The 26151-nt window shown below is 45.5% G+C and overlaps 1 protein-coding gene across 7 annotated transcripts in view; it reads right to left on the reverse strand.

Moving 5' to 3' along the window:
* dac (dachshund family transcription factor) overlaps window positions 1-26151 on the reverse strand; it is a 207586-nt gene that overhangs the window by 23909 nt on the left and 157526 nt on the right. For all 7 annotated transcript variants that reach the window (XM_018506307.1, XM_018506306.1, XM_018506302.1 and 4 more), the window contains one exon: window positions 22055-22138. In XM_018506307.1, coding sequence (XP_018361809.1) covers window positions 22055-22138 — 84 coding nt within the window. The remainder of the gene's footprint in view (window positions 1-22054; window positions 22139-26151) is intronic.

Here is a 26151-nt window from a genome sequence, read left to right on the forward strand (position 1 = left end):
GGTGGAAGACGGGCGACCTCCCTGGCGATCGGCATCTCGGCACCGTCGTGAACTAGGTATACGATATCGCATTACACGCGTGGCTGGCGCGTAGATCGAAGGAAACGAATCGTTTTACGTTCGTGCCCGTAGCCACGAGTGCCTCGGTACAATCTACCCAGATAATATTGCCACGGGTACATTGTTTACGTGTAACGAGATGCGTATCGTCGCGTCGTTTCTCCTTCACGACATGAGCGAGCGAGGAAGGATGCGGTGTGGATAGATCGATAGGACTAAATCGATGTTAGTGCGGACTTTATCGATGGATAAATAGATTGATAAGGATTTACGTATGCCTGGAATATTTCTGCGTAACAGTATCCAGGTATTAGAGAATAACAACAATCACCGCCTGTATAGTTGCGGTTATATTAAGGGAAGAATATAATCAAATTAAATTGTGATGACGGCAAAATTACCACGCTTTCCGTACTGCACGAATCTAACTTTGCAAACAATGCAATTTATCATCTTAAACGTTTGTTATCGGATATGAAAATATCCTCTTTATCGTACTATCCAGTGAGTCATCAATTAAGGATTTTAGGAAAGTTATTGACCTTCGCAGTCACAGAATATACGCGAGACCTAACTCGGCGATAACGGATGTGACTAATAACGCCTTTTTGGACACAAAGTGTCATGTATTATCGTGAACGTAACGCCCCGATGATCGGCGATGAATAAGTCCGGTACGAAGTTGCTTCGAAGGGCGAAGAGAAGGGCTTCTTATGATACGCACCACTAGGGATTCCTTTCATAACGAGTTCCGTGGAATTTCGTGGAGGACCGAAGTCAATTTACCCCTTGCTTTCGCACGCAGGTATCGATCGCAGGTTGACGTTCGACAGCTGTCATCGTGCTAATCTAGGTGATTGAACAGCCTTTACTAGATCCATCAAAACGAACGGTACAAGAGTACAAGAGTAGTCTACTGCGTAAGCCTATTCTCGCGAAAGATCGAGTAATATTATATTTCTTTCGAGAAGAGAATCGACGGTACAGTGTTTTCCTGAGTAGAATGGTTCAGATAATTGTGTCAAAGCGAGTTTCCAAATTTCAATCACGGTTAGCTCTTCCCTCCAGCGGGAAAATCATCGAGGCATTATGTATTTGCTCTCAAGTATAACCGGTTCGACGGGCTCACCCTCGCGAAGTAGTCGACGCCTCCTCTCTCGCTCTCTTTGAATCCGCGTGAGCTGGCGTCCCCTTCCAACAGTTATTAATATTTGCCGACAATTACCGAACAGCCTACCCCTTTAATGCCACAACGCCGTCAAGACGCGTTTGAAGAATCGATCCGCGTCGGTCGTCGTCTCACGGACGTTAATCGTGCTTTTCGATGTAAACAATTTTCGTCGAGCAATCGATTGTCCAATTGTTAAATAATATCCCTACATTTTGATCCCCACGTCGATAAGAGCGATAGAATGGAATACGGAAAATGCGGAATTTGGACTTAATTAATTTTCTTTCTTTCTTTTTCCATCTACTCAACGCGCCCTTCATGCGAAAACAAGGGTGAGACTCTGTACGGAAGCGACGGAGAGACGATTTTCGTCACCGTGTTCGCATAGCAAGCGATCCATCATATCGCGTCGGACGGCGGTGGAGGTGGGTGTCTCGAATTCAAAGAGGAGAGAGGCCGAGTTCGTTTGTGAAACAGCGATCAGCGGAGGTGTCGCCGTCGCGTTGAGAGGGTTTCGCACCTGAAAGCTCGCTACCATGGCGCTTTCGCTTCGAAAAGCGGACACGCGGTAGACACTTACGGAGGAACGTCGGAGTCTGACACGCGAGGCGAGGCGAGGCGAGGCGGGGCGCGGCGAGAGACGAGTCTCCATTGGAACGTGAGCGGCAAAGGTGTCTCGCTTTGGAACGTGAAACCGTCGCGTCGCCGTCGTGAATGAGCACCATCTCTTACCTGGGCATTATTTTGCGGGACTCTGTCTATTCTCCTCGCCGGAAAAAGAAGGCGAGCCGCGGCGCGGCGTAAGAAGATGCGGCGCGGCCATTACTTTATTACTCCTCGTCGCTCTCTATTTTTCCTTCTCTTTCCCATTCTCTCTTTCTCTCAAGAGCTTTTCCCGCCAGGGCAATCGACGAACACACCGACGAATCAATCCCGTAAGCACACTCCGATAAAGCTCGCCGCCGTCGTGGCAACGACTTAGGGCGGATCCCCGAGAACCAACCTACTCCTTCGTTCGAATATGTCTCTATTAGTTCCTAAGCCCTGTGATAGCCTCGCACCTGGTATTCTAAATCCTCGTTAGATTGAGCACAGAATCGTGATATTTCGTTCGTCTTCTACCTTTCCAAATCTTTCAATAATATCAAAATCTTATATCTACCTATAACGTTTCGTTACAATCTTTTTTATAAATCATACAAATTAATATCATTAATCAATAATGTCGTCAAATTATTTAAGATTGATCATTATTTTACGACCTGTAATAGTTTATGAAAATTTCAGATAAAAATAAAAATGTCCATGTAAATAAGAAATGTAACATTTTGAAATATATCAATCTAAAGTCATACAAAAATTGTTGAAAAATATGTAAGAATTACATTAGAATTCCCTTTTCCTCAGTTAACAACAGTATTGCCCAATAGTAGCAAGTTTGCCAACTTGTGGAAACCCAGAAGAGAGACTACTATGCCATTATGGATGGAAGCCAGCTTCGACTTTCTCTATATCTCTCTCGCTCCTTCGCCCCATCCCATTTTGTCTCTCTCCCTCCTTTCTCCTCCCTCCCCCCACATCTCTCTTTACCTCCGCGCTGGGCGTTGGAAACTAGATCCGTAGTTCAAGTCGAAACTGGCCAGGGCCAGGTTCGAGCAGCCAGGTTCTAGTTCGAGGGGGTTGGAAAACCCATCAACGCCCGACGACGAAAAGACGAAGATAGCAGGAAACGCTTCGATCCCGTTTGGAACTGTTCTTCTTCTCTCGCTCCTTTCCCACCGAAGATCCCCTTTGAAAGCGGGAGGGTGAGCGAATCTCGCCCGTGCTAAGTACATTCTGTATCTAAGACGTTCCCCGAGTTTAATTACCGGGGCTTTGCCAGCTACACGAATACACGAATGGACCAAGCAATACATGCGCGCATGGTCAGCATCGTGATCACTCTTGTAATTACGTAATAATGCGAATAAACAACGATCTTCTTGACACTGATTTTGAACCACAATCAGATTTAATAATTTCAATAAGAATCTTATCGATGCTCGCTCCAAAAAGCACATTCGATCACGTATGTTCTGTATATTCTGCGAAAGTATTCTGTTAAATTATTAGTGTGTATTCATTTCAAGAAAGTCATATAAAATCATCTCCTACTTAGGTGTACTTCTTCCGCACTACTGTTCATGGTTCGCGTTGAAGAAGCAACGGTAGTGCAAATGCCGGCGATAGAAACGAGAATCGACAAGAACTACTCGGGGCCCGGGTTGTCCGCCTAGAAGCAAGAGTATAAAAGCTCGTAGAATGACGTTTTACAAAGGGTCTATCAAGCGCGGAGCAATGTTGATGACCAACAGATAGGCGGAGGGCCAGTGCAATTTCGCTCGGCGTGCACCGCAGTCAGCGTCGCCGGCGTTACGATTTTTACGACGTTCCTTTTACAACCGACAAAATGTAATTTTCTGCGATATGTGTGTGAACACGATGACGGGGGACGAAAAAGGAAAAGAGGAGGACAAGGTGGAGCAAGACGAGAATGAAAGAGAGAGAAAGAGAGAACATGCACGTGGAAAGTATTGTCATCGGAATGGAAGTCTCGCGGTGGGAGGGTTATAACGAGAGATTGGCTATTTCCTCGATAAATATTTTTCACCGTTTCGTAACGGAAGGCCACTTTTGCTGGACCGCCACTGGTCGACGGTCGTTGCGCGAGAATCGCGACTCGATTCGGTGCCATGATTTAGAAATTATACGAAACGACGTTACCACAAAGTACTTAACGTGCTGCCAATTTTTTTTGCCGCTGAGAGTCGCTTCAAGACGTAGACGCATCAGGCGCCCACCGTGCATCCACGATGATCGAATTATTGCGGAGGCCTCGCGATTCTCGGTGTCGATCGTAAATTTCGCCAGACAATAAAGAGACGCGCGATGGACGGGGGATATTCTTCGTTAAAAAGGCCGCCGAAAAAAATACCATACCAACGGAGCCTTCTGATGCCGCTGACTTCTGATGGCCGGGCCGGTCAACGACGCAACGACTGTGCCAGGGAATATATCTTTTTTTTTTGTATCGTCAAAGAATACGAAGATGGCGTTTACCTCCATTTTGGGCCCTCCCGCGAGAGAGGACCCGAAGGGACGACTCGTTTGCGGTGGAATTGATTTTCGGAATTTATCGTGGCGAGCTTCCGTTCGCCGGCTCATTCTTACGCGTTTGTGCGCGTAAAGAAGCCGAGTTTATGACAGGGTTGCACCCGAAAAGCACCTTCGACCAGTTAATTAGAAGGTCTGTCTAATCACGCCGCAGAAAAGAAGAGACTTTGTTCCCTGTTTCGGGCGAATGCTTCGGTTCCTCCCACGTACTATTTATAGTTCAGCTTCCGGCGTAAAATTCTTTTTCTTGATCTTCCTTTTCTTGCAAAATTCCGAATTATTCGTTACCAAGAGAAATAATTGTTGATGCGAATTTTTCCCTTAACTTCAATGAGAAGCCTTATTGATGGCATCTAATAGTGTCTATCGATTTTATAATTTTATTCTATTTCTCCTCTGTTAGAATGGATTTATAAAATTGAAATCACGATTCTCATCGTCCAAATTTTCCATCCAATCAAAAAAACGTAATAATGCAAGACTTTCGATGTAGATGAGGATGCGAGCGAGTCATCGACATCAGGGAAACGCTCGCGCATGACTCCGGGGACGAACGGCGGCTGCAACGCAATGCGGCAGTCGCAGTTGGGCCGAGATAATTAGGTTTGAGTGCACTCCGGCCGCCGCAGTCGGTAACTCAGTTATCAGTGGACACCCCGCGTACAATGGCTATCACAACGGCATCAAACATAACGCATCAATTAACGTGAACAATAACCGAGCCGTGAGAGAGAGAGGGAGATGCGCAAGGGTGCAGGGTGTTATAGGGCGGCGAGTGAGTGCGAACGCTGAGAGATAGAGATAGATAGATAAAGGAGGGGAGGAAGAGAGAGAGAGAGGAGAGAGAAGCATAGGACCCTTCCTGTAGCGATCGCGAAATGACAGCTGTTGACTGAATACGCGCGATGACGCGTCATCATCGTGCGTTCGGCAGCATCCCATCTTTCGCGTCATTGCGCGAATTGAGTATAGAGACGAGAAGAACGATATTTCGACAGTTTAACGACTACGCTATAACGATGACGCGTGATGCAGCCCTTACGAGACGAATCGGTACCAATGCGGTTAACGGATGAATAAAAAAATCCGGTAGGGCCCTCCGATATATTCGATCACTCCGATATACTGCCGATGTATCGTCGGGATATCGAGTGACTCGTGACGAATTCGCGAACGGGACGAGATGAAAAAGCAATTTTCGAGATCGGCCTCAAGCGAAGAGGAAGAGGAGGAGAAGCATCAGGAGCTCGAGGAGATGGATCTCATAGTGAATCGCGTGGGCGCTGGATCGCTCACACGTGCGCGAACGGTCCCGTGACAGACAGAGAGGAAGAAAGATATAGGGGATGCAGTGGCAGAAGTGAGGGAATATGGCAGAGGCGTATAGCTGCAGCGCGTTCGCTTCATATACGTCGTGCACGATCGAGGACCCCCTCTGGCTCTGGCCGTATTCAAAGCGCGCAACGTCGGCTCCGTCTCGAGGAATGTGGCAATCGATTATCACGGTCCTGCATATCGATACTACCGTCTGACACCGGCCAACGTCGCGCGCGCACGTACGCGTACACACATTGCACACACACATACATATATAAACTCACATAGAGACACATGAATATATATATATACATGACCACCTTTACAAACGCCCGCTTAGCGCCGTGCTCTCTATCTTTGTCTCTTTCACTCTCTTGTTCCCTCGTTCTCTCCATCTCGGCCACACGCACACACCGCGAACTAATGACACCGCCTCGTATAATACTCGTGCCTCGAATATCATCGGCCCGATATTGCTACCGCGAGAGATTAATGTTTCGACGTAACCTGTCCTCTCTGTTCTAGGCACGCACACACACGAGCGAGCGTATTCTCTTCAGATTTCCTCTTACTCTCTGTGTCTCTCTCTCTCTCTCTCTCTCTCTCTCTCTCTCTCTCTCTCTCTCTCTCTCTCATCTCTCACCCTCGTTTCTCTGCGTTGCCGAACGCGACTGGACACGTCGTTGGCGATCGAGGGCGAGATAATGTCGTTTCGTGATTCGCGCCACGAAAGCGCCTCTCTTCCGCTCTCTCCGGGACGAGAGTCGCCGCCAATTCGATCCTGCATGAGCTGTATCGAGGGATCGATGAACCTTCCCTCGTAAACACGTGCAATTGGCGATCGTGTGTATGTTTTGGCAGACGTAAATTATCTCGACATCGTGGTTGCGCGAAGCGAATAAAGAAACGTTGCGCAGAGCCAACGCTTTCATAATTAAACGAAACGTTATAATTTCCTTCTTGAATGTCAGAACCAAATCTCACGTGTTTCGACGAAAAGCACTTCCCGAGGGGGTCAGGCCTCTCCGAAAAGCCTAACTGTCAGAGCAATTCACGGGCGTTCATCGCGAAAGTTTGAGACAGGCGGAGTTTCGGGTGCAACAGCGGCAGTTCGTCCTACGTCAGGAGCAGGAACGATAATGGCAGCTATTAACGAGCCGTGGCGGGCGCGAAGGCACCTGAGCCCAAAATATCACCGCGATTAATGCAATTACAGCTTACAAGTCCCTTCGGCTCTAAGACCTTCGCCATTACTAATTCAATGTACGCGTAGAGATATGTTTCCGGCGAGTTGCGGCGGCAGCGGGGGCGGTGGGTTTGTTCATGGTAGCCGGTTCAACCCTCTTGAAATAGTCAATAGACCAACGTTCGTAGACGTGTAATTCTTGTTTCCGGCCGACCACAAAAGACGCGTCAACCGAATCCGTTTTATCCTCTGTAATGTCGATTTAAATTATAACTTTAGCGTGTGTGTTCCCTCACTGGTGGAAAAAAAAAAGGTGAGCTATCTTATAATTTAGTACGCTGCGAATAAATTGCAGACACGATCGCACGTAATTCTGGTTAACTCGCGATTCCGACGACTAGGCTGACGGCTCACGCGTCTCTCTAATTCGACGGTGAACGGCCGTAAGGGTAGACGAAGTGGTAGGTTCGAGCCGCGGGTTAGGGCACTTTGGGACCCCCTCGTGCCGGTAGTACCGGGTGTTTGGCGGTTGCGGTTAACGTAATTACGGCGAAGGACCTCCATCGGCTTCTTGCGCGAAACCGCGAACGTCTTAGCTTCGCCGTCTTGCCCTCGTCCCAGCCCACCCCCACCTATTTCCCGACCTCTACGATTTTCCATCGTCTCTACCTCTTTGCCCTCCTACGCGCGTGCGAATTGCTTGAATGCCGTAATCGGGAAATCGAGCGTCTTCAGGCGTGTCGATAAAGCGAGATTCTCGAAGAAGCCTATCGTCCAAATTCCAAATGGATTATGAGATTAGAGCTTCTAGGATTCCGTTATAATTACACTAGTCTACAAGAAAATGTTGTTTTTATTATTTTTAATCAGACCAGATATTTCTTATAGGTATATGTTATCAAATGCTCAAAACGACGCCGCAAGCGAAATTTCATCAGCACGTTAGGTTTCTGAAATAATTGAGGAGTAATATGCAAAATACTTTTTTTACTATTTTTGAAATTATTTTGTAAAAAAAAAAGATTATCTATTTAAATTCTAATTAGAAGTCATGCATTGTTCTTTATCAAATTTGCATTTTTTAAATTTTAATACTTTACTTTTTAGCCAATTCATGTTATGAAGGATTATATCGTTTTCAGCATGCAAAAAATCTATACGAAACCTCTTATTTGATACAAAGTAAATTTTTGCTATAAATTAGTGCTATAAATGAGATCGAGTCTCGTTTGTAATCTCGTTGGGAAAACTGCCGAATTGTGTCACGATACTCTTATCAATACCAATAAATTAACTACGTGTAATTTTATGTTACACAAATGTCCTGTAAATTCTGATATACACCGCACGTAAATATGTAACAAAAACGTTGGTACGGTTGTTGTAAAACATGGCAGCTATAATAGTAGTGAGCTTGAGCCGGGTCTCATCGAAAATGATGGTCGCCGGAAACGTGACTATTGAACGGGATCATCGATGACCGCAAAAGTTACGGCGTCCAGCAATTATGGTCATGCCATCATCATTGTCATCGGCATGCTCGCTCATCGCGAAACGGTCTCTCTTTCTCTTCCTCTCCTATCACGCTTTATTACTCCGACGATCGGCACAATCGATCCGATGATTACAGCCGAAAACATAATCGTTAACGCGTACGACCCATTAATGACTATGGACCATTCTCGATGCCAAATTGGTAGCGGCTCGAATGGAGCGGATTGCGCGCGCGCGCGCGTTTAACCGCGATGCGAATGCACGCACGAACTGCCCGCGAATTGACACACGCGGCTGCGATGACGAACGCATTTAACGTGGACGTTAATTCTCGTTATGACAAATCAAAATTTAAAGGCACCGCACGTTATCGAATTAAGCGTGCGCGAGCGTGGAGCGTGTTGCGGCATTAATAACGCCACTCGAATCAACTTTCCGCCCGATCGCGCCACAATGTTCATTTAACGTCGCCATGAATACGTACCGGGCGCGGTTTTCAATTCACGGTTTTTTCGTTTATTACGCTGCTTACATACTCGCTTTTAGCGAACCCGGCGATTTTTCTCTCGTTTGTTAAACAACGTTTCTTTTTAATTAAATCCGCTTGTACTTTTTTAATTAAATCCGCTTTTACAAGATAACCTGTGTGAGATATGTCGGTTACCGACCGCGTTACTTTTTAATCTTTACTCTGAAACGTTTCATCTTTTTTTTTTTCCACTTTTGCGGAAGTACTGTTAACTATTGGCGGCGGTGTTATGCCGGCGACTGCCGATAAATCGCTTTAAAAGGGCTGTACTTCCGCGTCGCGAACGCCCACCCCTCGTTCATCAGCGCGTCCCTCGCGCGCAAGAAAGTAGGGTGGTTCTTACTGCCAGGCAAAATGTTCAGGCGTTAGTCTCGGCTCCTGCATAATTTATGGAATTCTCCGTCTGTCCGTGGTGGTCTCTCCTCGCGATGTTATAATTAGAAATATGCTTACGACCGTAATTCCGAATACTGAGGAGTGGGATAGAACGACGACGACGGCGGCAGCGGCGGCGGCACAGTCGAAGGAGGGTGAGAGCGCGCGTTTACTGCCAATAAGGGACGCATGCATAATAGAAAGCCGTAGATGGTAGCCAGGCCGACCGACAGAAGGACTTACAAGAGAATGCTACTTTACGACGACTCGTATTACGAGGGTTGCGGATTCGTCGTCTTTCATACGCAAGCATCTCCCTTACCTCCCTCTCCGGCTGTACCACACACATCGGATCCTACCCGATCATACTTCCCGACACTGTCCTTTGAGATTCCTAAATGTAACTCGAGATACATTTTACGTACGGCGTTGGAAATCATATTTACGAGCAGTGTTTCGATATGAAAAATCGCTTGCAGAAAATCATAACCGCGTGACGCTTCAAAGATGTATGATATTTCGGAATAAACCAAAATATATGAAAACATTTTACAGATTATTCTAGATCGCATTTTATCACTTGAATCTAAAGTTATTTCAATAAGTATAATATTTCATTATATTTATTGTTTCATATATAGTAATTTTATTTATCAGCAGACATTCTCATATTATCTTCTGTTTAATTGAATAAATACGCGTGAGAATGTGTTTGTGGTGTGTGCTTTCTTAAAGTATGCATGTGTATTTTTTTATGTGTAACTGCTTTTAAATTCTATTGTATCATAGATCTCAGACTTTAAAACAGTATTACGTTGATGTCTTATCTTTTGAGATGCATCTATTTCTGTCTTTGTTATATATTTACCTTCTTCTCTTGTTATTTACGTTTGACTAAAGATCATTATTATTATTTGTGTGTGTGTGTGTGTGCTAATAGAAATGTATGGAAATTTATTAGAAAATAATGACAAAAATCTTTTTTATTTACGTACGTTAAGTATTCAAGATGATTTATATAAAGTTATATTGCAATCCAGAAATTAGTTGTTTTATAAATAAACACAATATTTATTTGTTCTAAATATCTGTAATTAATCTGTAAATTGCAATGAAACTTTGCGTAAGTCATTTTGAAAACATTAAGTACTATTGCCAAAATATTTATAGATTTTTATTATTTTTTAAATTTTATCTCATAACAATAAAAATATTAATAAAGTAGATAAACTATGAAAATGTGTTATTCAATAAAAATAGAATATTATAAACACAACTTTCATATGTATATAGCTTGTTTAAAGAATAAATATTAATATATGTACTATAAATCATATATCATACCCCTTTAACACACGTTTGGCCGCGAAACTCACGAGGGATTCGATACGCGCGATTCGTATACCATCGTAACGATAACTGTAGTTGTTAATGGACTCATCGAGCGGTTAGGCCGCGTATCGGCGCGAGAATGATAATGCCCGGAATTGAGCTTAGCGTGATTCCCCGCATTGACATATCCACCCGTGTTACTGGTGTTACCAATGGGAAAGAGGGGGTGGTTTCGGTGATGACACGAAGAGGGTTGGAAGGGAGCAAAGGGAGGGATGTTTCAGGGTGTTGGGATCGTCGGCGCTGAAGCCGGGCGACACGTAATAACGGGTTACTAGTTACGCGTACGGACGTTTATTTATTTACACCTTCCAGCGGGTAATTTCGCATAATTCGAGGTTCCGTTCTCATGGGGGAAAATCACTTTTAAATAGCCGGTTGTCCTCTGTAGGCACCCGGAAAAAATTGCGGGGGAATCCTGCTTCGCGTACCTTCTCCCACCCTGTACGTGCGGCGCGGCGCGGCGCGGCGCGGAGCGGAGCGGCGCGGCACAACGCGAGAGAGTGCGATTAAAATCTAATAACCAGTTGAAACTACGAGAACCGCAGCGCGCGCGATCGTTATTATTAATAATTTCATTACGCAACGCCGGCCGGTCGCGCATTTAAATATTACATCTCCATTAACGGTCGCACGGTCGGTGAGCGAGCCAAAGTCGGTTATCGCGCGCAACGAAAAAAAAAAAAGAGAGAGAGAGCGCGAGCGTTACATTATTTTCTCTGTGCATATATCTCGTTACGGGTCGCATTAGAGATTCAAAGCTACCGCTATATTGCACATAATAATCTTACTCGTTACACACGCCCCGTAAGATAGATTTCCGTACTAATATTCGTTCGCACGTTTTTTAATCGCGGCCTTTCGCCATGCAAGGGAAAATCGATGGAAAACCGATAATTCTCGTTGCGACACGAATCTCGCGGGAGATCATGAAAAATCCGTTTCCCGGACGAGCGGTCTCGCCGCGTTCTTTCTAGTCAACTATTAGGTGGCAGGCCATCCACCTCCTCGGTGGCTGTGCGCCATCGTCGTTACGAGATATCGCTTTCTTTCTCTTCGTTCGTTGCATTCCGCGCTCTCGTAGCTCTTCCACGACAAGACGGAACGTTAGAACGCTCAGAATTTCCGTGCAACGGCACGCATACATACAGCCACATACACATGTTCTCGCCATTCACGTCGTGTTTCGCGCACAGAATCCGACGACGACGTGTATCCTCCCGCGAGCGTGTGCACGAGCATAAATACGTGTACGCCCGGGCTCCCAAGTAATTCGCGCAATTTCATCTAAATTCCGTAGCGACGAAATTTCTCGCGCCATCGTCTCCTCGCACGAGCGAGCGAGCCTATGTAAACGCGCCGTCCCGTACAAATGCTCCGTTTGCCTTCGCGTGCGTGCGTGCGTGTGTGTGTGTATGTACGTATATACGCAAATTTATGCGAACACCTGGGTATACATACAACGTACTTTCTGCATCGTGTGTGGCGCGCACCTACGTTGTACACCGGGACGTTTCTTATACTCGCTCTGTTTATTATAGTTCGTACAAGCGGTGGCGCATTATTGGGAAATATGATTAGGTGCACCGCAGGTTCTCTCTCCCTCTCTCTCCCTCTTTCTGTCCCTTTCTCCTTCCCTTTCCCTTTCTCTTTGTCTTTCGTTCCGCCTGTGTCGTGTCCCTCGGCGACTTTTCGCGTGACGGCGATTCCAAGCATCCTAGACATTCGAGCCTTTGTGTGCGCGCGACCGATACTCTAAATGCCACCGCGTAAATATTCGCGGGAATGCTTATCGTGCGCGAAACACGGCGGATTCCCCTACGTGTATTAATCCATGCACTTGTCGAACCCTTCGTACTTTGAGCCCGGAGGTCGCCCTGGTACTGCTGAAGCATTTAAATCGCCGACAAGCCGATGTTTTAGTTCATGGTTTCCACTTATAGAGAAGACTGGAGTTAATAGATCAATTTTTCAATTTTAAATTTTTCTACAGGCAAATATCGTATATTTGACTGTATTTAATAATATTTTATAATATTAAGTGGAAACTGATAAATGATATGAAAAAGAAAACGTTTTTCTAATGCATTTCTTACGTGTCGATTAGGACCAGGGAATGACACATGATATGGAGTAAAAAATCTGACTATATAGGATTATTAAATTAAAGGAAAAAAAAAATATATTTTTTAAGATACAATATATTTTATTATATTTTAATAAAATTTTATAAGTCATCACGAATGACTGAGCGGTAGTCGTTGCTGCTCAGACACGTTTACGTGTCTCTAATATTTTGTTTTTAATGTGAATTTGGTTAGTCTACCTACCCCTAAATCTACTAGCTCCAGTTTCCCTCGTTGGAATACAAAAACGAATATTTATCATTGTTATTATGAAATTCCAAAGCTTACAAAAGAATAACACTGTTAGTTCTAATTTGTTATAATTAATTAATAATCTAATACAGACGTACTATTGCAGTATCACCATCGAGTTCGAGGTGTGAAAAACCACGCAGCAGTTTGTTTATGATTAATCATCAGAACCCGACACTGCCATGCGTGCCATTAACGCGACGTTATCCGCGGTATCTCGTAGAGATTTTCAACTTCTTGTTGCATAACGTGACTCGCGTAGAGTAATCGCGGCGGTTTTATCTCCACGCGCTAAATCGTTTCCGAGCTCAACGCTCGTAACGGAAAATCGCGTGCTTCTATCTCGCGTTGAAGCGAAAGAGCGGCCGCGGCGTGTATACATAGAAAGTATGTACGCACGCGTATATCTGCACGCGTACCACAGCGGCCCATACGTATACAAATCCGCGAGAAAAGCCGGAGCCACCGCCTATTTCCCGGCGGAACGCTCATGCGCCCCCTCGCGTAAATAAGCTCTCCCGTTTTATTCCTTTCTTTCATCGTCGCTCTCGCGGTATATTTTTCCCGTCCGCCCTGTCGGGAATATTACGCACGGCGCACACTTGCCCAGGTAACCGAGAAATTCGCCCCTCCGGCATGTCAGCCCTCACCCTCACCAGCCAGTTAAGTATCATCGGCCGGCTTCCGTTCGGAAGCATTCAGAATTTAGCCAAACCGAAGAATTTCCTGTGAGAATGATATCGAAAAGTCGGTAGGGTTATTAATTTATCCTTCCGACTCGCGTTGAGAGAAAACAAATGGATAATATATATGAATGAAATACCTGATTTTTTAACTATTATACTTTGAACGATCGTAACGATGTTCGAGATTAAGCTTCGCATGTATGAAAATGCTACAGCGACGAGGGAAATAGAATGACGAGCGCGCGCGAAGGAGAAAGGGGTGGTTTGCTCCCGTGGAAGAGCGCGCATCGAGAAAACTGTAACTCCTTTGCCGGCGTATTTCTGACGCGCAAATACGTGTGTACGCGTCGCTGTTGCGCTATCGGTGCGTTATCTTTAGTATAGCGCGAAGATATCCCAGGGTGAAAGAGGAAAAAGTCTGACGCAAACACCGAGCCGAGCTGTCGGATAACGATTCCTCTTCGCGAGCAGCCCCTTTGTGTCGCGCGCGAGATGAGACGAGCACACACCGCGTGTACTTCTTTAAAGAGGCGTTCTCTCCGCTTCGCGATCAGTGATCATCCGTAATGCGAGGTGGCGAGCGAGGCGTGTCGTAATGGCTGCTGCTGCTGCTGCTGCTGTTGCTTCTGCTGCTGTCGCTGTCGCCGCTGCTAATGCTGATGCTGTGTGTCTATTTTTACGGTAAGGAGGGCTGGCACCCATGACGACGACGCGTCCGCGCTGCCAGCCACATCGGCGTGCGCAATGCATAAACGCCGCCCGAGGTCCATCAGCGCATTAACAATTATATTACGGAAGCTCACTGTTACGCGCGAGCGAATTCATACGCGCGTGCCTCCGGGCCCCCCTCCCCCCCTCCGAGAAGGGGGGGGTGGCTTGCGCATAGAGGGAAAAAACGCACATCGCGAAGGGAGGGAGGTAGCTGTATATACCACCTCATTAGATTTCTGTATAGTGCGTCGTGGGTTAGTTATTAGTATCGAAGACTTGACATCGCATTTCCATTCGTGGGATCTCGAAATATTCGATCAACATACGTTCTCTAAAAGATGACGAACTTTGGCCACGTTTCTCTGCTACGTGGAATTTCATTATCCTTCATTGCGTGTGCTACGACACTCGACAGTCGCTTTCATCTCTCGCATTCGTAGTTATTAACGAATCTCGGCACCCTTCCTGGCTTTGTCCGTGTCGCTGTCGCGAGAGAAGGACCGAAAGGAAGACGGCGGAAGAGCGGCTTTGGTTACCCTTTGGTTGCGTCGTAACAGTGGGTGTGATTTAATTTTTTTTTCTCTTTCTCTCTTTCTCTCCCTCGCTGCGTGTCCGAGAGACCAGTGTCATATTCACGAGGTCGTGGCAAAGCGAGTGTCGTGGCTGGCCGGACGGAAACCGGGGAGAGTTGAGCGAGTGAATTCAAGGGGGAGGGAGGGGGGGAGGAGGGGAGTCTCTCCTCTTTCCTACCGATGTGGTAGAGGACGAGAATGAGGCGGGGGTACGGAGAGAGCGAGTAGTCTAGGCGAGACTTAATTAAACAGCGGGCAAAGCCAGGTTAGTTCACAAAGTGACCGCGGCACCTACCCTCCTCCGCTTGAAGCCGCCACCATCAACTCCTCGACTCTGGTACAGCTCGGTGGTGGTCCTAGGACACACGGTAACCTCGCTGAGTTCTGCGAGGAAAGACGGGGGCATAGGGCTCGAGCTCGGTCACCTCGATCGGCAAGACGGCTGGACATCGACCGCTCTCGACTGGCCGTTTAGAATACCGATAGTGAGCCAAGAATCTAGGGTTCTGAACTCGGAAAATTCAACTACGACGCGACCAAAGCTGTAGAAGCAAGCTCGTTCAATTGATAAATTGATATGCTAGCGAAAAGTCTCTCCTCTTTTCTAGATTCTTTCCGATGATCGCTTCGTCGAGTCTGCGAAGTGGACACGGAGGTAGTTCGGCACGACACCTTTGACGTAGCCACAGTATCCCCGCGCCGGTTCCTGCTTTACGGGGGTGGATCAGCGAACGAGGGGGGGCACTGGGCGAGGGAAGGGTTTATTTTCGCGGGGTGGCGCTACACAGTACTCGTTGCTGGCTGGCACATCGTCGCCGCCCAACGTTCTTTTTATCTCAAAGCCGTATCCCTTTTGCGCCTCTTCTGTATTCCTCAATTTCCAATGAGTCGGAATACGACATGAAACGCTAAACTGCCACAAAGGGGGTAAGCCGATGAGCGCAAAAAAAACTCTCTCTCTCTCTCTCTCTCTCTCTCTCTCTCTTTCTCTGTGCGCCTCTCGCGCGCGAGTTCTCTTTCGCTGCTTGCCTCTCCCCTCACGCGTCTCTCTCTCTCTCTCTCTCTCTCTCTCTCTCTCTCTCGCTCTCTCTCTTCCGTCATCAACGACGGATCGGGGTGGAACCTTTCCTCTGCGCTCTCTTTGAATTCTTTGTCACAGTGCATTAGATACGCTCTTGCCGTGTCATTATTTGAAACGGGAGTACACAGAGAATTATGCTACAAAAACGGCCGCGCGCGCATACAGGGCATTCGGGAGTGGAACACGACGAGCACCTCCTCGTTGTCATCGTCGTCGTTATTTTTGGTTTCGACATCGTCGTTCGAAAGTTCGACCTTTTTCGAGCGGGCTCGTCCGAGGCTTCGCCTCGATCGCCGCTTAACATGTTCCTCGTGCTCATTTTGCTGACAATGACAACGCGCCCATTCCACTTGACGAGCTAATACGCCCCTCCCAGCTTCCGGCATGCGCGCAACACGCGCGCCTGAATCTCCCTATGTTTGTCCACTGCGGTGACTTCACTGCACAGTCAGACCAGGACCAACGTCCAGGCGCTTCACGGGATTCAATGAATCAGAATACTCGATGCAGGAGACGCGATGTTCCTTCGTATGCGACAGGAGGGTGATGGTCATCGGCACGTTTCCGAGTGTGCGAGTTTGCATCACGTCGATCACCAACTGGGGGATGAGCAATATTGCGTCCGTCTTCTACCTTGGTTTACGTAGCTAGAATAGCAAAGGGTTCCGTCGATCGCTATAAACGTTCACTTCAAAGCTGCAAATTAGTTGCCATTACGCATAAGAACGTTGCCATCAACATTGTCAATTCTTATGAAAATTTCTGCTCGACCCAACATGGAGGATGGCAAGCGAAAAATGGACAAAAATATGTGAGAGAAGAATTAATATTATTTTTTCAAGATAATTAAATACCTTTGCGTCTTCTTTATATTTAGAAAAATAATTGTCCTCATAAAAATACAACAAATCATCCTCAGCCATCGACCTGAGCCATTCTCATAATTTTATTTGCGATGAACCAATCGACCGTGCGGCGACCTACTTTTTACGGTCCTCATCCTCCAATATTTCGTAGTCATCGTCAAAGTGGCGTAAAATAATTCTTAGTTGCTCTCTTGGTTGTTACAATCGCGATGTTGTCCATCGCGACGACATCAGAGGAACAAATGAACAAACGGCATCAAAAGTACAACGGGGGATGATACGACGATGTCGGCGTGGGCGGCGGTCGAACCGAGGGGTTGAAACGCGGGAAAGTCCCTCGGGTCCCAATTACACCGACACCCGATCCCAGTATTACGGCCCGGCTAATTCGAGGGGAGAGTCGTATATAAATCTCGGCGAGTTGATTGTGCAGTTTCAATTCCGTTTGTCGCTCGACGACGCCGGAGATAACGCGTCGGCAGGTCGTTACAGTTACTTTTTCACCGGAGAGATTAATTCCGTATCAGAGTCGCGCGACGCGACGCGACGCGACGCGACGCCTCGTTCGATCGAGCGTGTCCCATAACTGTAATCGGATACGATTGAGCGTAATGTTTGTCATTAAAGATAACTACCTCGCGTCGAATGCGTTACCGATGAATTACTGAGAAAACGTTTTTGTCTACGAAATAATACCATGCTACGTGTGTTCGTAATTTCTTTACGACTGTTTCAACGGATATAAGTTTTGTTTCTCATTTATTCTCAAAGTGCCAGAGACAAGCGAATCGATAAACATGGCTTAGTAACGTAATATGATTGATGGAACAACGATCACGCGGAGTCTTTTCTTTGCTCGGAAAATCTCACGGCACAACTTAAGGTTAGTTAACAACGCTTCTCGCAGATTGCCGCGAGAAGGGATGTAGGAGGAGAGCTTGAAAGGGGTGTTTCTCTCGACGGGGCTCGCGACAAACGGCTCGGCTAATTACAGAGAGGCCACAGCTCCATGTAAACCGGCGGCAAAGGCAGCTGTCGGTTCCCAGGCTACCGTGGTTTCGATGGTTTACGTGTGTCGAGAGCTTTTTGCTTTTGCGTGAAAATGTCGTCGTTCGTTAATTCGATGGTACGATATGTGCCCGACCAGAATATCCGCCAGTGGATCAGTTCCAGAAGCCGTCGCGTGTTTCTTTCCGTCGTGTTTATTTTTCTTTCGTCCGTTCGCACGTATCGTTTCAATACTAATATTAATATTAGCACGAGTAGATAAGTATCAAGCCAAGTGTACTTGCCTAGAGCCCAGTTCCGTAAGAATCTGAACGCAAAGTCTAAATGCGATCTTCCGCATTTGCGTAAGCGCCAGAAAAACGTGGGAAACGCGCCTCGTAAGCATCGATAAGATACTTCCTCATATGGTTCAGTTACATAGAAACAAAGATAAAACAATGACGCCATTCTTGTTTCTGCGTTTCGAATTCTACGATGTTTATGCACAGTTAAGTAAAAAACAGATTAACTATTTATATATCATTACGTTAAAAGTCAGCACTTATATAAAACTTTCAATGTTCAATGAGTGGGAATTTAAGCATTTAAATATGGAAATAATTCTAATAATTGGTCTATTCTTTTTAGCTAAACTTTTTGCATGGTTCATCTCTCTTTCTTTTTTTTTCCTTTTCACGTTTGAGAAAAAAAAAGAGAAAAATGAACTGCAAGAAATTTATCTAAAAAGAACAGATTTAATCATTCTAATGTTTTCGGAAGATTGATAATAATCGGAAATGAGTTCTAACGTCGAGGTCGTTGCTCTTTCGTGTATTCCATTCAGAATTACGAGACGTTGTGCATTCACAAGCTGCGAAAGGTCATCTTATTGTTCGCCGTCGACAAAGTCGCGCATCCAACTAGCAATTCCCTCGCCGTCACGATACTACCGAGGAAGGAAGCCGGATTTCTCGCAACCCCTGCTAAGATAATACGACCACCCACCCAGCGGGAGGTCGAAGATTTCAACCTTTACCGAAATGCCAAACGGGGCTTTAAACGGGCTAATAACGCTGCCTTTCCCCCTTCAACACGCTTGCTGTCGTATCGCGTATATACGATTTCGATTCTGTCGCACAAATTGCCTGTAAAAGTATATATAGCGAAGCCTCCTTCGTCACTTGTCACTCGTCTCTCATCATAACGTCGTAATGACGAGAATTGACGAGACATTTCCAGGGAATAGCAATTTGTTTTTATCGACATTAACGTTCCTAATTAATTAACGTTGTACACTTTGTCGCGTATTTTTAAACTCGTTAAACGTTTTTATTATTGGCGCTCGGAGTTTACCTGACAATCCCGAGCGAATGCGCGCGCGTGGGCTGCTGTCTTGGTATTTTAAACCCCGGATGGCTTGGCAAGGAAGGTTCGCGCACGTGTGCATCGTGCGCCGTTCTGCGGGAAAAAGGGGTTTGCAGCAGTGGGGTACTCGATCGGAAAAACTGCCGACGGATATGCCCTCGTTAAAGCGCACCGGGGTCGTCGTCGTCGTCCTCGTCGTCGACGTCCTCGCCGTCGTCGCCGACGAACAGTAAAAGTTGACACGGTATCTCTTACAAGACGGTCATTAGTCGAATGAGAGGAGGAAGTCTTATGAAGTGCCTGCGTAAATATCTGTGGGACTGGCCGGTCATCAATCATCTTAGAATCCTGCGAGCCGCGAGCTCGCTATGCACGAAATTACGTATCGCCTTACGTCTCGCGACGCCACGAGACCCGCCCTGAGCAGAGAGACGAAATTACATTGAGGGTTTCTCCTAACGAACTATTATTTTTTACGAAAGGAATTTTTCCGTCTCCCGAGTCTCGGCGTAATTTTGTGGGGATAATACATCCTGGGGTGCCGTATTCTCCAAAAATATCGCATACCTATACAAAATACTAAATATTATACGTAATGTATTTGATTACAGATTTCTCTAGTATTTTCTTTCAAAAATAATAGTATACAAAACATTCATATATAATAGTACTAATACAAAAAATATAGGTATACGATATTTTTCGAGAATTTGGCTTAATATATTATACACTTGTCGCTATGAAAATGTAGAGAGATAAGCAAAAGAAATTTTCTTCGAAACCATATCGAGAGGGAGAATTTTTTCATCTAAATATTATTAAAATATAAATCAATAATAATACACGGAGATCTCACGTCACACTGCCATTTAAATGATAACGTAATGTTGCACGCGTGCGAAATACACGAGCGAAATACACATATATCGTTCACACGGATAAAGTTATCGATAGGCCGCACAATGCGGGCAGACTATTTACTATATTTGCGATATCATAGGGCGAGTAATGGTTTCGCTTGACGTTACGGTCGGAAGAACGAAGCAGGGGATAGAAGATGACGCGAGAGGGAGAAAGAAAGAGAGACAGGGTGGATAGGATATTCCGTGAGACTGGCTGTCATATTCATGTATTGACACCGAGCTGGTTGACTAATGGACTGCTGTTGTCACAGGCTCGTGTTACCGCGAGGGCCTGGCCTCGCCGAGTCGTTTTTCCTGAGAATCGACTGAAACGCATTCGCGTCTATAACATTTGTCTCGTGTTTATCGAAAATTCAATCTTGTGCGAATTTTGAGTCATTTCGAACAGTAATCGTAAAACATCGTAAGGAATCGCATGTCAAATATGTTAATTCGGATCTCTCTTGAAAAGGCCTCTAAAAAAAAATTGTATATCATGTGCGTTTCACTGAACAATATTTTAACCGCACCATTTTTCTGAGGCATATGGTTACGCCAGTTACCAAAAGACTATTTCACTCGTTATTCTTGAATAGAATAGCACGTCGCGTTTCGTAAAGCAGCGAATGGCGTGGCCGTTCTTCCCGACTTTTACATATTTATCGAGCCTCGCATTGTTGTCACGTCAGACGAGAGACGTCGACATTGTCGAGCCTCGAAAATCCGCGATATTATATCTGCAAGCTGGAACCGAAGATCCAGTTCTGATCCCCGTTACGCTACCTTCCCCCCCCCCTCTCTCTCTCTCTCTCTCTCCCTCAGTTTGCGTACTTTTATAACGTCATTCTAAATCCATACGTATTTAACGCGAGGAAAATCGGAGGAAATGAAAAATGAGTGATCAAAATTTTCGATTAAAACGACAGCAATTTCACAGTATAATGCACACTCTCATCTTATGTCAGCTTTTGATTTACGCGAATTCGAATTTACATGGTGGGTTACAGGTAACGCATTAATCGCGTAAATTGAGAGTTATCTGTATATCCCTCTCACCTGTCCGTTCGATATTTCATCGAGCTCAATAACATATTCAGCTTTTATAATAAATGGCGCTCGGGAAATTTTCGTTTTTGTTGATGCGCTTGTTCGGAATTACACGCTACAGAATTACAGAGAAATGAATGAATGAATGGGAAATTGCATCAGATAGAACTTCGACGAAAGGGTCAAGAATAGTAGCATGGAATTGAGGGTTATAAAAGGAAATGGATAACGAGCACGCAACGGTAACTATTTTATTACCGTTTGATATCTGATATGAGTTCGATTAGGCAATCGCAAACTTCGACCTGATCCCTGCCTTCCATTAGACGCGAAAACGCCTAGAAGATGTCGAGTCAGGGGCGAGTTTAAAGTGGGTGAAGGAAACGTTATGGAGAACGCGAGTTAAGGCGAGAGACCCCCAACGTGGAATAATACGATACGCAGGAATCGACGGACGCACGGACGCGAGACTTTACGGCGCGGTGCCTCTATGGCTTCTTGATTTATCGACGAGTTAAGCTTCGGCTTCGAAAACCTGCTGGAGGCGCTCGATGCACGCCCGTGAGATTACCGTGTGTCGCGGATCGCGCGTTCTCGGCCTTTCAATGCATTGCTTGTCGGCCAAGTCAATTTTCTCAAAGCTGTAAGTGCGAGAGACGCGGAGCGGATTGGGTGCCACTTGTAAACTTGAGTAAGCCGAGCGTCTCGATTCGATGCTTCGTAGAAGGACACACCTCCTCTCGCGATCTCAACCAGGTAAACTTTTGTACTCTTGTACTCACCTCGCACCTTCTGCTCGTCTTGTAGCTGCCGCTCCAGACTGTCCTTGACCTCCCGCTCCCGGAGAACGTCCATTTTCAGCTCGGCTGTAACACACACAAGATAATGGAAATTTATTTAAACGTTCTTATGCACTCCCCCAGAGAATGTGAACCACCTCCGGGATACGAAGGTCGACTGTTCATTCAGTTCTGACTCAAGTTCTCGCTTCCCCTATCATATCGTTAGTTTTAATTGCTCGATTACCTAGTTCGCGCGAGAATGCTTAAGACAAGCGAGTGTCTCCATTCTTCATGAATAATTACTAGAAATCGTCTCATCTTCTCGAGAAGACTTCATCAAGGAGGATTAAGTTTTCAACCGTAAATTCTGAAAACGCGAAGGATTTGTAAATCAACTATAGTCAATGGTTAATTTGACAATAAGAGTCTCTCCCAGCCCTCTCTCTTCTCTATCCACCTGCCATCGTCCAAGAGGTGCTGCGGGAAGGATATCGCACGGTTGACTGAGTTCGTGATTAAATCCAATGGCGATGGGCAGACCAGAGCTCGCATAGTTACCTCTAATAGAATTATATTAAGACATGGAGTCTCTATCCCCCGCCTGGTCTTTCCGCTTCCACCTGCTTAGTCCATGTTTCTTGTCTCGCGTACGACTTCCCTCCTCATCCCGTTCTCCCTATCACCGTCTCCGACTTGTAGAACTCCCCCGTTCCCGTGGGAGCCACCGCGCTAAATTAGCCATTTCGAATCTCTGCTAGAGGGTCGTTAGGACGAGTCCAGAAACTCGTTGAACGGTACTAAGAAACCCATGTGCGCCATGCGGTGACCAGTTTTCAGTCACTCTCGTCGCAAAACGTGATATGCTAAGGTAAGTGTAAGCATATAAATGAGAAAATTAAAGAGCACGTGAACGTATAAATGACAGCCTCGAATTATAGAGCTTGGAAAAATTCTATCCTTTTAGAGTTTAGAGGATCACAAAATTATTTTTGAGACTGGTAATATGGTAAAACGTTTCCGGGCTCTAACTCAAGCAAGCTAATTCGATTTAACGGAAGAAAAGTAAGGCGGCGGAAGAGACTCCCTTCTTTCTCTTTCCTCTGACTCGCCGGCTTCTCGAATTACATTGGTGGGCAATGAACCACGTAGTTCGTAACGCACATCAGCTTGCCGAACTGTTGGCAGATTTTTCGCTATGCTGTTAACAAGAAGTTATACGTTGTAGATTGGAATTAAATAAATGAAATTGTACATAAATTTGAGATACTAACTTCACACATATTAATTCTAAAGAAAGAAACTTTTACACTTTGAAATTTTTTGAGTAGAATCTAATTCTAAAAAGTGACAAAGAGTGACGATTGAGTCAATGTTGAAAAAGAGTGGCTCAATCGTTAAGAGTAAGATCTCACTCTTTAGAGTTAGATTCCATTCCAAAGATTTTAGAGAATACAAAAGAAGAAACGCGTTCAATAACGATTTCATTTATCTCGCTCCTGTATTCATTTTTCACGTGTGGCGTTTTCATACCTCATCGGGGAAGTATAATAAAATTTGAAACAACATTTAATTCGCTTATCGCATTTCGCAAGCTTTTAAAAGACTCTTTTGCAGACTCGTGTATACGCTACCGTCGCATTAGCAGCAATTATTTTCCGACCTGGGTTCTCGTGGAGAATCCAAAAAGTTTCGCGACATACGTACAGGCTGAAGCAGCGAGAAGAGAGAGAGAGAGAGATATGAAGCCTGACAGAGAATCAAGCCGGTAGATTAGGTAGGGCCGCGTCGTCTCAGCAGTCTGCCAGCAATTTGAGAGCGTTTGCGAGGTCCATTAACGGCGGTAACTCTTCACGACCGGCCGCCACGAAGATTCAATTTGAATGCTAACCAGAATAGGAAGTTCGCGCCGGGGCCCCATGGTATATACGCCGCGCGCTGTGTTCCCTCTCTCCCCCTCTCGTCCCTCTTAGCCCCCGTTATCCCCTCGCCACCCTGTTATTGCCAATTTCGGCGCGTTTCTGCAGCCCACTTTGCGATCGTTTAGATTATCATCTCTCCCGGTTTCTCTTTCTCTCGACGGCCCTGGGTACCCTCCGCCCCGCCCCGTCCCGTTACCCCCTTTCCCGTATCTTCTACATTCTGCTCTCCCGCTCCCACCCCCCCTCCGGTCCGCTCTCTCTCTCTCTCAAACGTTTCCGGGGATAATTGAACTTTATTAGAGATCGTCGTCGACGAAACACCAGCCCTTGCATCCACCCCGAGGCTTATTCTGGATCGACTTGATTCTGAGATGCTTTAACGATTACTCCGTTCGCTCGCTTATCTTTCTCTCACTCGTGAAAACGCCTCTCAAATCTATGCCGCGACGAATATCTCGAGAGTACATCGGCTCCTGTTTCCCTGATCGTCGCGTGTTACGCTTCGTGAATAATTTCATGTTCATACAAAACTATGTAAAATCAATTCGCGATTGATATATGTATAATACAACCTGCCTAAAAGCATATTCGTGTTCGATGTCGCTACACACGCGTCGCATCGTCCGAATTATTCTTTGCCTAGAGGCAGATGCTACGTCATGTGCGAAATACCTTTTCTCAGATCTTGCGTTCTTTTTACGGGCGCATAGTGGCGTGAGTTTCGCCAAGGGACGACTGGAAAAGTTTGTCGCGCGATGGAAAAAAACTGGAAATCAATTATGCGAGCCCGGCGCTCCTCGCCGTGAGGGAGGAGCAACCTTATTGAAATTTGGCTACGGGGTCGTAAGCATTAAAATTGCAGGGATTAATATTAGCCGTGGTGAAAAGCGCTTTACTCGCTTTCCTCGTAAGGAAATGATTCCACCGCGCCGCGTCGCGCCGCGCCGCTCCATTCGGTTATAAAAGCCCGGCCCGTTCTATCATTCTTATGTCAATTAGACGAGCCCTAATCGCGACCCGGCTCATAAACCGAGAATTATATCTTTAATTTTAGCGGTCGTATTCAGCCGCTTGCGAAACAGGATTCTGCCCTACGCGCTTTCTTCACCGCTACGGGCGAGACTACTTTAACCACGACAGATAGGTGGTAATTAATGACGAGAGACTGTACGTCGGTCAATTTCGTTACCGAATCTGACGTCTAAGAGAAATATAAATAGCGGCTGAATTATATACGGTATATTTTACACTAATATTACATTTTTGTACACAGAAAAAAAGGTGTATTAATAGCATTGGCTAACAGCAGTCTAATTGAAAATAATGTTGTTAATTCAATGATCTTGTTGATTCAATAACAGTATTGATGAAATATATAATATTTTAGTAAAACAAGAAGCATGGTGAATTTTTTTAATACTGTCTTTAATACTGTCATTGACAATGAAATTATTTTTAATTAGATTGCTGTCGGTCAATGCTGTTAATACATCATTTTTTCCGTGTACTATTTGCATTGCTAAATCATTCTTCTTGAGTATCAGAAAATACTCAGTGATAAATATTATATGAAAATATACCGTATAAAAAGATGAAAAATATGAAAAGAATAAAAGATGTAATTAACATTTGGCAAATTATTCCGATGTCATTTTAGATCTTTCCGTAATTAAATAATTAAGTCGCTTTTAGTCGCTTACGCTTTTACGTATACATATTCATATGCATTTCTCGACTACGATACTCGGTAGTGTTAGTAGCGAATACATTTCCGAGAGCCGCGCTCATCACGATTTACGAGTTTCTCACCGGACGGCGAACGATATCGCGAGCGGGCTCAAGCGGACCTAGGATCGTTGGCGATAATAATTTTCACGGTGGCGCGAGCACTCGCATAGTAACAATAACGGTGCAACGGAACGTGCATGGCACTGTTACCGGAGCGATTCATGGTTATTGATTACTATATATATACGGTCGCAGGAAGACGAGAGAGAGGCTGTGGTATAGCGTTCACAGCCCCCGAGGGCTTGTACCACGACGTGGTGTACACACGGGCACGCACAAGCAAAGATATTATGTGTGTGCATACATATAAATATACACGTACACACGTATCCACGGCAAATGTATATCTCTACGTAGTTGCGTATACTCGACGCTAAGATATTCGCCGGG

This window comes from Trachymyrmex cornetzi, unplaced genomic scaffold (assembly GCF_001594075.2).
Source record: "Trachymyrmex cornetzi isolate Tcor2-1 unplaced genomic scaffold, Tcor1.1 scaffold223, whole genome shotgun sequence".
In the NCBI taxonomy this organism is placed as follows: domain Eukaryota; kingdom Metazoa; phylum Arthropoda; class Insecta; order Hymenoptera; family Formicidae; genus Trachymyrmex; species Trachymyrmex cornetzi.